The sequence below is a fragment of the Gastrolobium bilobum genome, unplaced genomic scaffold, assembly GCF_033153095.1.
Source record: "Gastrolobium bilobum isolate Gb01-03AN ecotype WA unplaced genomic scaffold, APGP_CSIRO_Gbil_v1 utg98525, whole genome shotgun sequence".
NCBI lineage: Eukaryota > Viridiplantae > Streptophyta > Magnoliopsida > Fabales > Fabaceae > Gastrolobium > Gastrolobium bilobum.
In genome coordinates, this window is record NW_026895892.1 from 85246 (window position 1) to 101543 (window position 16298).

The following is a 16298-nucleotide window of genomic DNA, read 5'->3' on the forward strand; positions in this document are numbered from 1 at the left end:
TTTATCCCACACTGTTTTTGCCACAACACAATCTCTCAATACATGAAAGTCTGTCTCATATGCGCTAAGACATCGAGAACAGACAGGATTCGCGTCTAACCATCTCGCAGCCCATGCTCTAGTTGGCAATCTACGGTGGAGACATTTCCACATGAAAATCTTCACTCTCTCTGAACCCTTCCAATGCCCAAGAGCATTCCACACATGATTTGGAATACTATGATTAACAAGTAGAACTCGTTTCTGTAAAAGTACCTGATTGGCATCCTTAAATTACAGTCGTACTATTTTCAATCCCATAAGCACTATTTAATCAATTAAAAACACTAGAAACCTTATGATAAGTACAATCGTACTATTTTTCAATTCCAATTACTATTTAAACAATTACACTAATAACAATTTTCATTATTGATTACAGAATTTTCTACCTGGTACATATATGACATTGTTAAATTAAAGATGAGTACTAATAATTTACACAGCAATTTCATTCAATTTCGATGAAGTATATTTCAATTGAAAAATTCTTTTGAAAAATATGTTTTCGACGGAATTTTCATTGTTTGCATAATTTATTGGAAAATATAAAAATTATTAAAAAATTATAAAATATGCATAATAATTAAAAATTTATCATTAAATTTTAAAAATATTAAATATAAATATAGACAATTTTATTTTTGCGAATGGACATGTATATTTTCAACTTTTTAAAAGTAATATTTTTTAATTTTTTATTTTCAAAATACAAACTTTTCTACATTACTTTTCAAACTACACTTTTTTATTCTAAAGTGAGAAATCCAAACCAACTTTTAATGACTTAAAAAAAAATCTCGTCAAGAAGTCAGTTTTCTAATTCCATTTTTTAATGGTTTTGAAAAAATATTTACAAAAAATTTATCAAGAACCAACACTACGCAAGCTTAAATGGATCAAATTATATGCCACTTAATCATAGAAGTTCCAATATTATGCGATGCAAGTCAAATTGGTAAGAACCAAATATAGTGTGAAAGGATTTGTATATTAAAATATAAAGAATATTTTATTTACCTATACAAGTCGAATATTTGCCGAAAAAAATAATACGGATATTTTTGGCAGAGGGTAAATTATATATTATGTAATTACGGTAGGTCTTAACAATAAGTGAGAAACAAAAAGTGAAGTGAGTATAGTCGTAAGTGGTAACCATAATAGTTAAAATTTCAATTTATCACTACGATTTTATATTTTTATGATTTTTTTTTATGAAAACTGTTCTGCCTGAGGCAGATATGTCTAACCGGAGGTTAGATGATTGATGTTAGATCTGATACTTTCTCTTTAGATACCTATGAATTGGGTATTTTGGGGACAACGAATCACGACACACTATATCACTGGCGGACCCACGTTGGGTCACATGTCCGTAAGTGCGGACATGTGATTTTGGATTTTTTTTATTTTTTTTTAGTTATGTAGATTATTATTTGTCTCTTGGTTCAATATTTATAGTAGGAGTAAATATCATTTTAAGTCCCTAACAAAAAATATGGTTTCCATTTTAGTCCCTTATCAAAAATTAGTCTCGAAGAAGTCCCTAAAAAATTCAAAGTGGATCAATTTAATTAAAATCGTGGTCCATCACAAATTCATAAAAGACCTACATTAGTCTCAAAAAGACTAAAATAGGTCCACTTTAAATCTCATAGGGACCAAGTGACTCCTTTTTTTTTTATAATGGACTAAAATGGGGACCGAATTTTTTGTTAAGGACCAAAAATGATATTTATTCTTATATTAGTTAGCAACTTATAGAGATGATTAAAACAACGTAGCAACACAAACTGATTAGAGAGAAAACTTATTCTTCCTCCCCTGTCACGTACCCATTCCCATGATTTCTTCATCCTTTGTTATAGAAACAACTAGATTATGAGCGGGTTCAAGCGTTAATTTAAACTTATTTTACAAAAAAAAATTCGGGGGCAGCCACTAAATGTGCGGACATAGAGAAATTTTCCTGGGTCCGCCACTGCACTATATAACGGCCTTAGCCAGAGGGGATGCGTGTGTGCGCGCTGTGTGATTGCATAAAAGTTTAAAAAAGATCAGTCATTTCTGTGATCTTCAGCTCCTATTTATAGGGTTTACCTTTGGACTTATGTTGTCTGGGCCCTCTATGGATATGGGCCTTACTCACGTTCATAACAAAAATAATTTTACTAATATTCTAAACAAAAAACAATTTTACTAATATTCTAAACGCTTTTACGTTTTAATGAATTTTTACGATTTTTTTATGTTACAATTTTAGGTTTTATGATTTTTTATTCTTCTTCTTATGATTTTAAGTAAAATTTTGATTTTAACTAGTGGTAACTCATATTTACCACTCATAATCACATTGGCTGAAACTGAAATCTTCCCAACAAATGGAATAAACGCATGTACAAAGTTTTTCATGTTGTTTTAAGTTAGACATGAAGATCGACCAACCATATTGTCTTTCATATCGTTTGATAAAAAGCTTACACAATGTTTTTAAATGGACCAAACTTTAAAAACGAATCATAGAACATGAGAATGTGAGAGAGTGCAGTTGTAATATTGTTTTAAGCGGCTTATATTTACAAACTTTTGTACAATATGTATTCCAGAAAATACATTACGTTATATCATGTACTGTATGTTCGGGAGAGTACAAAAAATTTTAACGACGAAACTCGCAGGTTGCAGTGGTGACGACACAACAACAGTTTGTAAGTTATGTCGAAAGAGAAACAACACTGCAAATAGAGAGAGAGAGAGAGAGAGAGAGAGAGAGAGAGAATGAGTGGTGAAGAAGGGAACCCTTTGGAGTTCACTCCAACATGGGTTGTTGCTGTTGTTTGCAGTGTGATCGTTGCAGTTTCCTTAGCCGTCGAGCGTTTACTTCATTATCTTGGGAAAGTTCTCAAGAAGAAGAATCAGAAGCCACTCTATGAAGCTCTTCAAAAAATCAAAGAAGGTTCTCTTTTTTTTATTATTATTATTAAATTGCATTTTGAATCCGTATTCTCTTGTTCATGTTCTGATCCGAAAAATGTGATGTGTTGGGTTTTTATTTCAGAGTTGATGCTGTTGGGTTTTATTTCTCTGCTTCTAACGGTAACACAAAATGGGATAACAAAAATCTGTGTTCCACGAGGTTGGACTCGCCATATGCTTCCTTGTAGCCCTGAGGATAGAGACAACGAAGAATCAGAAACACACACATCACATTTTCTGAACTTTTTCTCATTCGCTGTTATTTCTGGCACTTCTAGGCGCCTTTTAGCTGAGGGAGGACAAGAAACAGAGGCAAAACTTGAATACTGCGCTGCCAAGGTATTAAAACAATAGGATTTGGTTCCTCATTAGGTACAGGGTGCACTTTTTGGCCTTTTTTCGGGCCACATCATATTCATAATGTTATTTTGACAATTTTTATTTAATGATTTTCTCCTGGATCGCGGAGCCATCAAATTTTATAAAGAGAAGCGAAATTGCAACAATTATATATATGACCAAAAAAAAATAGATATAAAGAATCAATTCAATCCAAAAACTTAAGCTAGCGGGTGAGGTTACATTAATGGTTTTATATATCTCTAACACGCTCCTTCATACGAGAGCTTATTGGGCTTGAAGGGTGGATAATGTACAGACCCACCTAATTGTGCTAAAAAATTCCACAATAAAAAATGGGGGCGGTGAGAATCGAATCAGTGACACCAAGACTCTAATCGAATCAGTGACACTAAGACTCTGATATCATATAAAGAACCAATTCAAAAGATTTTTTTACAATAGAGATAATGCTTACATCTAAAAACATGTAAGAGCTTTATATAACCAAAACAATATAAATTATACTCATAACTAAAGGCTTGCATGAGCTTGAAGGGGGCGACTGTCATCTCTAGCCCCTCGCTCGCTCCACCATTTCCTTTATGTATTTGACATTCTTGTTCTGTTAATAATTTAAAACTGTGAGGGATAAAGTCTCAATTGGATAGGAATGGATTAAATGAGAATCATACAGGTGAAAAGATTCATAAATTCAATATTTTAAGATTTTGAGTTAAGATCCTGTGTCCATCCCATTTATTATGATTTTTTGTGGTGGAGGTTAGTAATTGGATACTAGGAAAGGCTTCCCCTAAATGGGGAGCAGCAGATTGATGTTAGGTCTCACACCTCAGTAGAGGGAGCGAGGGACTAAATCTCGCATTAGTTAGAAATGGACTAAATAAGGATTATATAAGTGGAATGATTCATATATTCATCAAATTAAGATATTATGTCCAACTCACCTATTGTGTTTTTTTGGCTTACCCCAGTTGTGGTCTGCCCCTGCCACCCAATAAGTTTCTTTCATGTACCTAACTATCTTAATCTGTATTTTTATTTTCTTTTCAGAACAAGGTACCTCTATTGTCAGTGGAAGCACTGCATCAACTGCATATCTTTATTTTTGTCCTAGCTATAGTCCATGTGACATTTTGTGTTCTGACTATTGTTTTTGGAGGATTGAAAGTGAGTATCTAATATGCTTTTATTATGAACTATGTTTGTTGAAAGCTTTTCTCTATTAATAAATAACTCCCATCAATAGATGCGTCAGTGGAAGCGCTGGGAAGACTATATTATGAAAGAAAACTATGAAACACAGCGAGGTATATAAATTTTATCAGTTATACTGTGTTCATTTATTTTATTAGCCTGTGGAGTCTTTGGTAATTGGTGGTCATCAAACTCAATATGCCTTTCAAATCAACATGAACCTATTTTTGTATGGCTAAGTTTATGTGTCCACCATTAAACCATTCATTGAGAATAACTTTTTACTAATTATGTTGTTGCTCATTGAACTTCTGAAAAGCTATCTAAATTTTTTTTTCTTCTTGCTCTACTCTTTATATGCATACTGGTATAATGCAGTTCTGGAACCAACTGTGACTAATGTTCGCGAGCATGCTTTCATCAGGGATCGTTTTACAGGTTTTGGCAAAGATTCTGCTCTACTGGGTTGGTTGGTAGGTTATTTATGAGTATTTAATGATCTGAAACTTTGAAAACATAGAAGATATGTCATGCTAAAGCCTCTCTTCCAATCCTTTCATTTGAAGATATACTAATTTCATCCTTCATTAAAAGCTATAAATTAGAACCAGACACATGCCATATTTCTTTGGTTTTCCTCTTGATTTTCTTTGTCCAATCTTGCTTCATGTCAAGCCATTTCTTAACATCTATCACAATGGAACTTAAGTGAACCTTGGATTTCAGAATTGGCTGTGTAGCTTGATGTATATTTCGGCCTAAATTATGGTTTGATATAACGTTAGTTTTTATTAAATCTCGTTTTTACATTTTTTTCCCTTCTAAGTTTGATTACCACTATGCAGCTCTTTGCTTCATGATTTCATGTACGTATTGACAATTTCCTTGAGGGATTAAAAAACTTAATGGTCCTTGCTATAGAGTGTAGACAACACAAATTAATAAGTGCCTTCGTCATGTTGTAATTGCCATTATTGTTTTTCCTTTTGATTTTTTATGTTTCTTTCAGAAATCCTTTCTCAAGCAATTTTATGGATCTGTGACAAAGTCAGATTATGTGACATTAAGGCTTGGTTTCATTATGGTAAGATCTTAGTGTGCCATAATTTCTGTCAAATAAGCTCCAAGCTTGCTATTAGCCTGTGGTTTCTATGATTGAACCATAATATTGTGTGTCATGTTTTAGACCCACTGCAGGGGAAATCCAAAGTTTAATTTTCGCAAGTACATGATTCGTGCCCTTGAAGATGATTTCAAGAAAGTTGTTGGTATAAGGTATGTGCTTCTGCAGAATAATTTTATTGTAGTTATTTAAGCTTCTATGCTTATCACACATCTTCATCCTTAATTCCCAAGCTTTCTTCCTGATTGGCTTATAGTGTAAGTTTTCGACTCTCCACAGTCATGATTATGTTTCCGTGGTTGCAGTTGGTATCTTTGGATCTTTGTGGTCATCTTCTTGTTGCTTAATGTCCATGGTATGCTACAAGACTTAGCACTTGTCCTATGACTCAACAGTTGCACTGCAAGTTACCTATATTTTCTTTTTTAATTAGTTATTCTTACAGATATTATCTTATGAATTTAACAATGCCATGATGTGTTGATTGAAAATCTATTTGAACCTGAGAAATTGCTGTTATGTGGTTCCTGTTCTGTTGTCACTATATTGTGTCATATTGAACCCCATATATATTTTACAATAGTATGTGGGATCTTATTTTGCAACATGGATAGATCATGCCTGGGTACAACATTTGATGCCATTCTCTGAGCCAAAGCTGCTTACTTTTGTTTGCAATCTCCTGCTGATCTTTTGTTTGTTCTTTTGTTGATGAACCAAATTTAAATAAATTTTCCTATGTAGAAAAGGAAGAGGAGTAAAGGACATTTTTATGAGTATCCAATGAATTTCAAGCATGAGCATCATTAATGACAATGATTAATATACTTGTGCCTATAAGGAGTGATAGTTCTAGTTGCATATTTCGGTTTTTCTAGTTGACAGAGAACATTAATTTGAAACAAAATTAAGACGCCAGCTTTACTCTTCCAGGTTGGCATGCATATTTCTGGATTGCTTTCATTCCTGTCATTGTAAGTATCTTGATAAATTTGTTTGGCTCTTTTCTATGGACATTTCCATCTACATACATTTATTTACTCAGCTTGCTGACACGCCATATCTTAATTTTGCTCAATGGATAGGGGAAAAATTGAACATTGCATGATGTATGTTTCTTGATCTTCTAGAATAAGTATAGTTCAAAAGTAAAACTAAATTGTTGATTCCATTAACCTGATGTTGTGCCATAGTTTTCTACTGAATCATTAGTAGGAAATTGGTCTCAAAGACTGACTTCAATTTCTGATTGCAGTTACTCTAATGTGATATGTCATCAATCAATGATGTAGCTATGCAACTTACTAAATTCATTAGTTTGTAAAATTTCTGTTTCTGTTTTATTCCAATTAATCTCTTACTTATAGAAGAGTCATGGATTTGTGCAAGTGTTATGCTTGCTATCAATTTTGATTTCTTTGTCAACATTGTGTGCATAGGCATGTCTAAATTCTTCTTGCAAGTTGATGTATTTCTTTTCTACTTGTTTGTTTGTCTACCAGCCTTGTATTTTCCTTTTTGTTAATTTTTCTTTTTTGGGTATGCATTCCCCAGCTTCTACTTGCTGTGGGCACAAAGCTAGAGCATGTAATAATTCAATTAGCTCACGAGGTAGCTGAAAAGCATTCAGCCATAGAAGGTGAATTAGTTGTTCAACCATCAGATGATCACTTCTGGTTTCATCGGCCCCACATTGTCCTCTACTTGATTCACTTGATCCTTTTCCAAAATGCTTTTGAGATAGCATTTTTTTTCTGGATATGGGTAAGCATACTATTGATTTGAAGCACAATTTATGATACTTATTTCTATGTTTTTTTTCCTTTTCTTTTTTGGTTCCATTTTGGTTTTCCCTTCTGATTTTGAGAGAGTATATGATGGGGTTGGGCAGCAATGTCAGAGATATAATATACAAAACCATTAACATGGAACATTTTCACGAGTTCAATTCTCGTCACTCGTTTTCTAAATAAAAAAAATAAAAAGTAAGTTAATATTAACACAAAGTAATATTATCCACGGCTTTTTCACCCTTTTATCCCTTATTAATTAATTAATAATTATTTTGCCCCTGATTCGAAACTATTTATCAATCTTCCCCTCTTTAGTCGACTACCTTGCATTTTTAATCGACTAAATGGCCAAAACAGACAAAAAATGGCTGCTGGGAGATTTAGTCGACTAAATCTCCCTATTTAGTCGACTAAATCTTCATATTTTACAAAAAAAAAAATAAGTCAGTATGATTTTAATCGATTAAGTAGAGAGATTTAGTCGATTAAATCTCTCAACAACCGTTTAGTCGATTAAAAATGCAAGGTAGTCGATTAAAGAGGGGCAGATTGGTAGATAGTTTCGAATCAGGGGCAAAATGGTTATTAATTAATTAATAAGGGGCAAAAGGGTGAAAAAACCTATTATCCACACCTTAAAGTCCAAAGGGCTATTGTGAGATGATGTGTTAGAAATATGATGTATAAAACTATTAATCTGATATTCACTAAATGACTCAAGTTTTTAAGTTGAATAAGCGTTTCATAGTTGTAATGAATATAACCTTACCAGCCTTAGCATCTCAGGTTTCATATGGCTTTACCTCCTGTATAATGGGACGAGTCCTTTACATTGTTCCAAGGCTCATTATTGGGTAACTACAATGCTTAATGTCTTTATATTTTGACTACTTTCCATGTACTTTCTGAATTTCAATTTTTTCCTCTCTTATCTCTCTTTTTTTTTTCTTTACCCTTTTGTGTTGGGATTGTAGGGTATTTATTCAGTTACTATGTAGTTACAGTACCCTACCACTTTATGCAATCGTTACACAAGTAAGTTTGAGTTGCTTTTCAAAATGAAATGGAGACTTAATTTTCTGAATGTTATTAAAGTAAGGCCTATATATTCATCATTTTTCACCCAATGTAGATGGGAACTCGATATAAGAAGGCGATATTTGATGAGCAAGTGCGAGCAAGACTTGTTGGTTGGGCACAAAAGGTGAAGAAGAAAGGATTAAAAGCTGATAGCCAACCTGGCCAAAGTAGTTCTCATGATGGTGCAGCTACTGGAATTCAGCTAGGGTCAATTTTCAGGAGGGCATCTGGCACAGAAGACAATGCCATTGTCCACATAGATGATGATTCCGAATGAGTAAAAGAAGTCTCGAATTTAAGTCTTAGGGATTAAGAAAAAAATATTGTTGGAAGAGCCTCATATTTGAATGGAGCAGAAAACGAATCAGGTTAGTTGAGTTTTAGGTGAATTGGTGAAGGAAAAAAAAAAATGTAAACAATGTTTTAGAACCATTATATGTTATAGCTATTGATTCTTTAGTATCTAACAATGGGGACATACCTTCGTGGTTACATGGAAATAATATTTGAAAGACAACGAGGGTCAGAATGTTATCACTGAGATATTTCTTCGTTATTTTAGGGAAGAGTGTATTACTAGGATTACATGCATATTGTCACTCTTTTTAAATCATTATATTTTTATTTTTTGAAATCTGACTTATTAACCACTTTTATACATACCAAAAATTTTAATTAACAATTTGTTTTTTCAATAGTTTGTCTTATACGAAAAATTTGAAAAAGTAATGTGCGTCGATTAGAATTTGTCATAAAATTGTGTCTGTCGCAGAGACAAAATGAAAGAAAGAGAAAACATGTTCGGTTGAGAGAGAAAATATGTTTGGTTGAGAGAGAAAATTATGATGGAGCCCTCTTAGATTATCCCCTTGTGGTTATATCAATTTTTTCTATTTTTGAAGCAGAAATGATTTCCCCAAACTTAAAATCAATCCTTTGAGATATTTTTGGGTACTCGGGCTTTTGGGACAGGTAAAAAAAAAATTTACCAAGAAAATGTAATTATTAGGGATCTGAGAGAAAGTGAGTTAGATAGAAAAGTTAAAAAAAAAATTATTTGAAAAATCCGGTTGAAATTACAAAATAACAGTTTACAATATTTTCATAAGAGTTACTCTTTGCCTAATAAATGGTTGGTCTGCCGTTGGATATCAGTTGTCCGTCAGCCTTGCCTCTGTTCACCGCACTCTGCTTCCCCTACCTACGCTGAAGGATGAAGGTTGCTACAAAATATTCAACTTAATGTGAGGGTCAAGTCTGAAGAACCATTTTTTTTTTCTCCAATATTTTTTTGAAATAAAAATATAAAAAACAAGTGTTAGGTTCAAACCAGACAAAAGATAAGCATACAAAAACACAATGAGTCGGCCTTTTAGTAGATCTTGTGTGAAACCCAAAAACTTTTGGAAGAGGAGCTGCTCTGTGAATGTACAACAGTTTGATTTGTTGCGGGAGACTCACTTTGGCGCTTACAAGAGGATAGTTTTGAGAGCTATCATGTCAAACTTTTTTCATTTACCTGGTTATCTTGCAATACCACCTTCGAAGTGGGATTTTAGCACCCTCCATTTCGTCCAAGATTGTACACAATCTTCAATGGCTGGACAAATCGGTTAGCTTGGAAAGTTTTTTTATATCCTATACCAAACATTGGACAACTTACTTACCCAATCTCAGATGCCTAGCTATATTTCAGTAAATCTCCCACCAAACATAACCTTAGGGGTCGTTTGGTTAAGGAGAAATTTTTTGAATACTAAGAAAATGTAATTGATAGGGAAATAATTGGAAAGTGAGTTTGGTAGGAAAATGTAAAAAAAGTTGTTAGGTTGGAAAAAATTTAACCGGGCAAATTAGGTAAGATTTATAAAGTCTATGTTTAGTTTGAGGTAAAATATAGATGAAAAAATGAATTACAATTACCAAAACAACCCTTATAAATTTTTTGAATGTGAATTGTTGCTTTATGTTACAAGGTACCATCGTCAGCAAGTTGTTGCTTTTTGTGGCATTTAGCCGGATAAATTGAAAAATCACATCTGAAGTGGTAAAGTGGGGGAGTCTTTTTCTTGCAATTTTACATGCAAATATGGATGGATGGAAAAATTACTTTAGTAGGGAAATATTATAATCACTTAAATCAAACATGGTATAACTAGATCCCCAAAGTCAAATGCCTATCCATCTCGTAAGATATTTCCAACCAAACACTACCTGAAGTTGGAAAAGGTTGCAAACATCTTTACGTAGTGTTTGGTTGAAGGTTTATTTTAGGATTGATGGGAAAGTGTAGGTGGATATTGGAAAATATCACATTTGGTTCAGGTTTTTTCAAGAAATACCAGACAAATAGGATAGATGGGAAAATGAATTTTGTGTTGATTTTTGAATGAAATTCACTGTTACAGAATACCACTTGAGATGTGGTATTGTGAGATGACTGGGGAAGTGAAAAAACAGGTGCAAAGTTTCTCCCGAACATAGATTTTACATATTTAAATAAATTTCTCTGGTAATATTTGGGTCAACCAAACAACTTTTTTTACATTTTCCTATCAAACTCATTTTCCAACCATTTTCCTATCAATTACATTTCCCTAGGAAAAAAAAAATTCTCCCGAACCAAACACTACTGGGTACTTTTTTTAGTTATATTTTCAAGAATTGATTGGGAAATTATAGAGGTTGTCATAGGGTGGCCTGAATGTGGCCCAGGGTAGCTTAAATCTTATTAAAAGATTAAAAAGGATAGCGTTAATAGAGGCTTCGATATACATGCTACGTATTTTTTTTTATACTATTGGGTATTCACCATCCATCTTTTATTTCTTTTCAAGGCAATTTATATGTGGAGAATCTAAACATTTCGAACTAGTGTGTGATCCTGAAGCTCTTGGATTACCTGCCCTCCTTAAAGCAAGATAGCTTATATCAATTAATTAATGTGAGAAGGCTCATTCAGTAAAACTAGAGTTATTTGAATCAATAACTTGACTATTAGCTAGCAGCACTCTCTTCACAGAGACCACATCCTTGGCAACTATTTGAATGAGTAAGTATATTATTTTTTATTTTCTAAGCTTACATATCTTGAAGTTGGGCTTTTTGACCCTTATGCCCCTTAATTAATAATTAATTACCAAATTGTCCCTGATTCAAAACTATTTCGAAAATTTACCCTCCCCAACAAACATAACACCAATCTGCCCCTGTTTGACCGTTGACCACGAAGCCTACCCGGGTACACCATTATCTACCCGGGTAAATTTTGAAACTTTTTATCTACCCGAGTATGTAGGGGTGTACCCGGGTAGAGTTCTTGAATCTGGGAAAATGTTTGAATTATTTACCCGGGTACGGAGCAGTGTACCCGGGTAAATCGCGACGGTAGGGTTTTAAAATACCCCAGCAGCCCCATTCGAAAACCCACAAAAGGGGTACCCGAGTAGAGCTGCTGGAGGAGTGTCATCTTGAGCGATTTCAGGCATAATCTTGCACTAATTCGTCTTGTTTGTGATCATCATTCGCGGACCTTGCAACCTCTCTGCCTTCTACCGATTGAAATCGATCAAAGGTGCATTTTTTTTTCAGTTTTTTCAATTATGTTATGATTTCTGTTCTGATTCATTGTTTTCGTTTATATCATTTGATTCTGTCCGAATTATTTTATCAATTTGTATGTCATACGCTTACCTAACCCTGAATCTAACCCTAACCCTAACCCTAACCCTAACCCTAACCCTAACCCTAACCCTAACATGTATCTAATTTCTGATTTTGGTTATTTTTTCAGTTTAATAGTGTGACACAATGACCTCTCGACGCGTTTCAAAGCTGCCAGTGACCCATTCCGAGAGAAGAACCAAGAGTCGTCACGATGGGTCGTCATCCTCTCAGCCCCAGGCTGCTTCGAGTCAGGCTCCGGACTTGACGTTCGGATATTTGTTTGAGGATGACATTCCTTCACACGAGAAGTTCGTGAAGTTTTTCATGACCCGGAAGATCTGCGAACCGAAATCACTGGATTCGGCATTCTTCAACCTAGAGCGTTTTGACATCGTGCCGCTTCTTGAGCAGACACATTTACTTCACCTGGCGGAGATGCGGTGCCCATACTCGGAGGTTATGGTAAGAGCCTTCTACCAGAACCTTGGCTACTCGCAAGGCGAGCTGACTTCCCGTGTATGCGGGATTGATATCATCATGACTGCTCCTATCTGGACGGAGCTACTGGGGTTCGATTTTGATGGTGTCTCAGGAGCAGCACTATATGATGGAGACAGCCATCATATATTTGGTGATTATAACCGGGAGACCATTGTTACAGAGACTAGGAGGGCAGACGCTGAGCCCGGTCATTTTGCTCATTATCCTGTTAGCAACTTGTCAGTTTCTGCTCGCATTCTTCATTATGTGGTGACACATATTATTTTCCAGCGCCCGCATAATCACTCAAAGGTGCTGGAAGGGGACTTTGTCATCCTGTGGGCCCTCCTTCACAGTCAGCAGGTGAACTGGAGGCATTACATATGCATACTGATGTGGAAGGCAGCCAAGTCAAAGAAGGCTGAATTGCCTTTTGCATTTCTGGTGCAGAAGATTCTGCATAGATTTGGAGTGCCTATGGCAACAGAGACCTTGAAGACCGCCAGAGGCTGGAATGCTATATTTGGTGAGAGGCTCCTGAAGCAGTGTGGGATCCTACCGAACAGAGCGGGTATCTGGACGTGGAAGAAGGCACCAGAACCACCTGAGATCCCATTCCACCACGATGCTGAGATGGAGGATGCACCTGCAGGTGATGTGTTGGTCTTTATGAGTTTATGCAATTATGTGTTGTTTAATTTTTAATGTGGTATTGAAGTTTGTTTTTCATGGTTTATGATGTAGGCCTTGATGATGATGACGATGATGATGGCGTTGCTGAGGTTGATGTCAGACCGACACGTCCCACCCGCAGTCGGCGACCACCAGCTCCTCCTGAGGGTGGATGGACACTTGATCATGTCATGGCATCCTTATATGATCTGACTACTGACTTTAGAGGATATAGACAGAGCACGAGCAAGTGGCGAAACCAGATGGACACAAGGGTTGCACGGTTGGACACAAGGGTTTCACGCTTGGAGGGTTTAATTGGCGAGGGTGCCCATACTCAGGAGGAGGAGGAGGAGGAGGATGATGACAATGGGGATGACACACAATCGGATGAAGAGAATGGGGAGGACACGGCATCGGATTAGTGTGTCCATAGGGTTTCATATCATTGATTTAGTTTGATGTAATGTAGTCATTTTGGTACATTTAGGAACTTTACCTACATTGCATGGATGTTTTTGTACTGGATGTTCAAAATTTGAATGAATGAAATTTTCGTTTTGCGCACGTTCAGACTTGTTGGTTCTATGCATTAGTATGGGACCTTGCATTAATATTGTCATAATTAATTTGGAAATCAATTCAACCCAAAGTAGTTTATTATTCATTTTCAACTTTGATTGGCGCACATCTTGATTACTGCATCCTATTTCTACGAAATCAATCCACCCCCAAGTCATACCGTATGTAGGTATTGCACAACAATTACCAAAATGCAACAAAAATTGCCAAAACAGCATCTGCAACAGCATCTGCAACTGGTCTACCCGGGTACCACGAATAGTCTACCCGGGTAAGATGTACTCGGGTATATCATTACGAGTTACCCGGGTAGACCAGTTGCAGATGCAGCAGCAGGTGCTGTTCAATCCATTTTGTTAGCATCTTGGTAATTGATGTGTAATACAATAACCTTAACTGACTCGGGGAAGGGGTAAATGGGTATGGTAGACATTCGGATTGCACAATACGGAACGAGTGACTCGCTAAACTTAACGGATACATTTCAACAATACATTTCAACAACACAAGAATACAGTTCAACAATACATTTCAACAACACAATACATAACTAATACAAGATAAAGTTTAGGGTACAAGGAAACAAAACAATACGTAAAGTGATTGTCATTACAAAACAAAGTACTACACAAAAACAATACGTAATCATGCTTGTCTTAGTCTCAATGGACATGTACGAATGTTATGTCCAACTTGCTTGCAATGCTTACATCTGCTCTGACTGCTAGAGGGTTGAGACTCAACCCAATCCATCTCATTCTGAATCCTTGAAGACTTTGGTCTTCCTTTTGCACGTACCAACTGAGCATCCGGAATTACAGTAGGCCCAACAACGGATGGAATCAACAATTCATTGCCAATAGGAAACCAGTGTGCAGCATATACTTTAGCAATGGTTGGAATTTTGAAAACATGATCCACATAATCATAATGGTTTAGCTTGGCTACCTTGCAAACTGCTAATACATGACTGCAGGGATACCTCCTTGCTGTAAACCTACCACACTGACATGTACGATTGATTAAGTCCACTCTCATGATGTCACCGACCTCGTGTGTAGATTGATTGTAGGCATCCTCAACCTCAAACAATAACAGGTCACTATCATATATCCTCACACGATAAGTGCCAGCCAATTCATCATTTTTTTGCAACGCTGCCTCAACCTTCTTTGAAATTATCCAACCTTGTGAGATATCTTTTTCAATCCCTTCACGTCTCTTGACGAAATACTCAACGAGTCTACTGAATGTCATCTTGACCAATGCAGATATAGGCAGATTTCGTGCTCCACGAAGCACCTTATTCACACACTCAGATAGGTTAGTTGTCATATGACCAAACCTACGTCCTGTCTCATCATACGACCTGCACCATTGCTCTTTCGGAATCGCATCCAACCATGAAGCAACTTCAGGATTGTTCTCGATAAATTCCTTGTACCTAATGTCGAAATTTATCTTTGAACATGTGTACCCTGCAAAAAACCATGACATATGCATTGGTTAGTGAATTTCATCAACGTTTTCTTCAAATGGTTGAAAATGTGAGTAATTATACCGTACATTACCTAATTTCATCAACGTTTTCTTCAATTCCACATTCCTAAAACGGGTATTGAAGTTGCTTCCGATGTGACGTAGACAAAATACATGATAAGCATATGGAGGCTGCCACCCTCCGTGGTCTTTCACCGCCCTTATGATGCTTCGATGACGATCGGATATTAGACAAATACCATGCCTATGTGTGACATGAAAACGTATCCAACCTCTCACCTGGAGGAACAACAACAAAGTCAATAGGGATGAGCTCAGAAATTATTTACAGTATGAAGTGGCAAAGAAGGGTCACATGCTTTCACATACCCCAAAGCAAAATTATTTACTCACCTGGAGGAACAACAGCAAAGGCAATAGGGAGCAGAAATCCATCTCCATCCTGAGACATGTGTGACCTTGACCCCATTTACGGACCACCCAGTTAGCTCCCTTCTTCGGCTTAATTGCCCTCATATACCAGGGACAACCGTCAGCATGGTTTTTACACTTCATAACAAATCTTGACTCGTCGCTTTTTTCAACTATGGCTGTCCTGCGCCCCTTCATACAATGTATCTTCACAGCATGTTGCAATTCTGGTTTGGACCCAAATTCTTGTTGCACAAATAACGGATCTCCTAACTTCCAACCTCCGTGCAAGTCATCATCGCCATATAGGATCTCCAACTCGTCATTAGGGTGCGCCCAGTTAATGAATGAATAATGTTGGGTTCATTCCAGAATGGCTCCTCAGACCCTGCATCTAAAGATCATGTCAAATTTAA

At 36.0% G+C, this 16298-nt stretch overlaps 3 protein-coding genes across 3 annotated transcripts; 2 read left to right on the plus strand and 1 right to left on the minus strand.

The window, feature by feature from the left end:
- Positions 1-2820: 2820 nt before the first annotated feature.
- Positions 2821-8848, plus strand: LOC133296632 (MLO-like protein 1). Its single transcript, XM_061495658.1, has 13 exons — positions 2821-2998; positions 3101-3357; positions 4432-4548; positions 4628-4688; positions 4954-5048; positions 5585-5659; positions 5762-5850; positions 6004-6053; positions 6632-6672; positions 7253-7462; positions 8278-8345; positions 8466-8526; positions 8624-8848. Exons 1-13 carry the CDS (start codon positions 2821-2823, stop codon positions 8846-8848), a joined length of 1527 nt encoding a protein of 508 aa, XP_061351642.1.
- Positions 8849-13273: 4425 nt separating this feature from the next.
- On the plus strand, positions 13274-13907 carry LOC133296628 (uncharacterized). Its single transcript, XM_061495654.1, has 2 exons — positions 13274-13369; positions 13462-13907. Exons 1-2 carry the CDS (start codon positions 13351-13353, stop codon positions 13812-13814), a joined length of 372 nt encoding a protein of 123 aa, XP_061351638.1. The 5' UTR covers positions 13274-13350; the 3' UTR covers positions 13815-13907.
- Positions 13908-14095: 188 nt separating this feature from the next.
- LOC133296633 (uncharacterized) lies at positions 14096-15722 on the minus strand. The gene is made up of 3 exons (XM_061495659.1): positions 15543-15722; positions 14920-15449; positions 14096-14101 (listed from the first exon to the last, which is right to left on the minus strand). The coding sequence occupies exons 1-3, from the start codon at positions 15550-15552 to the stop codon at positions 14096-14098; spliced, it is 546 nt and encodes a 181-aa protein (XP_061351643.1). The 5' UTR covers positions 15553-15722.
- Between the last annotated feature and the right edge of the window lie 576 nt (positions 15723-16298).

Coding starts and splice junctions, on each gene's coding strand:
- LOC133296632 (XM_061495658.1), top strand. CDS start 2,821: ATGAGTGGTGAAGAAGGGAACCCTTTGGAGTTCACTCCAACATGGGTT. Junction 4,549..4,627: donor TTGTTTTTGGAGGATTGAAA/GTGAGTATCTAA, acceptor TCCCATCAATAG/ATGCGTCAGTGGAAGCGCTG. Junction 5,049..5,584: donor CTGCTCTACTGGGTTGGTTG/GTAGGTTATTTA, acceptor TGTTTCTTTCAG/AAATCCTTTCTCAAGCAATT.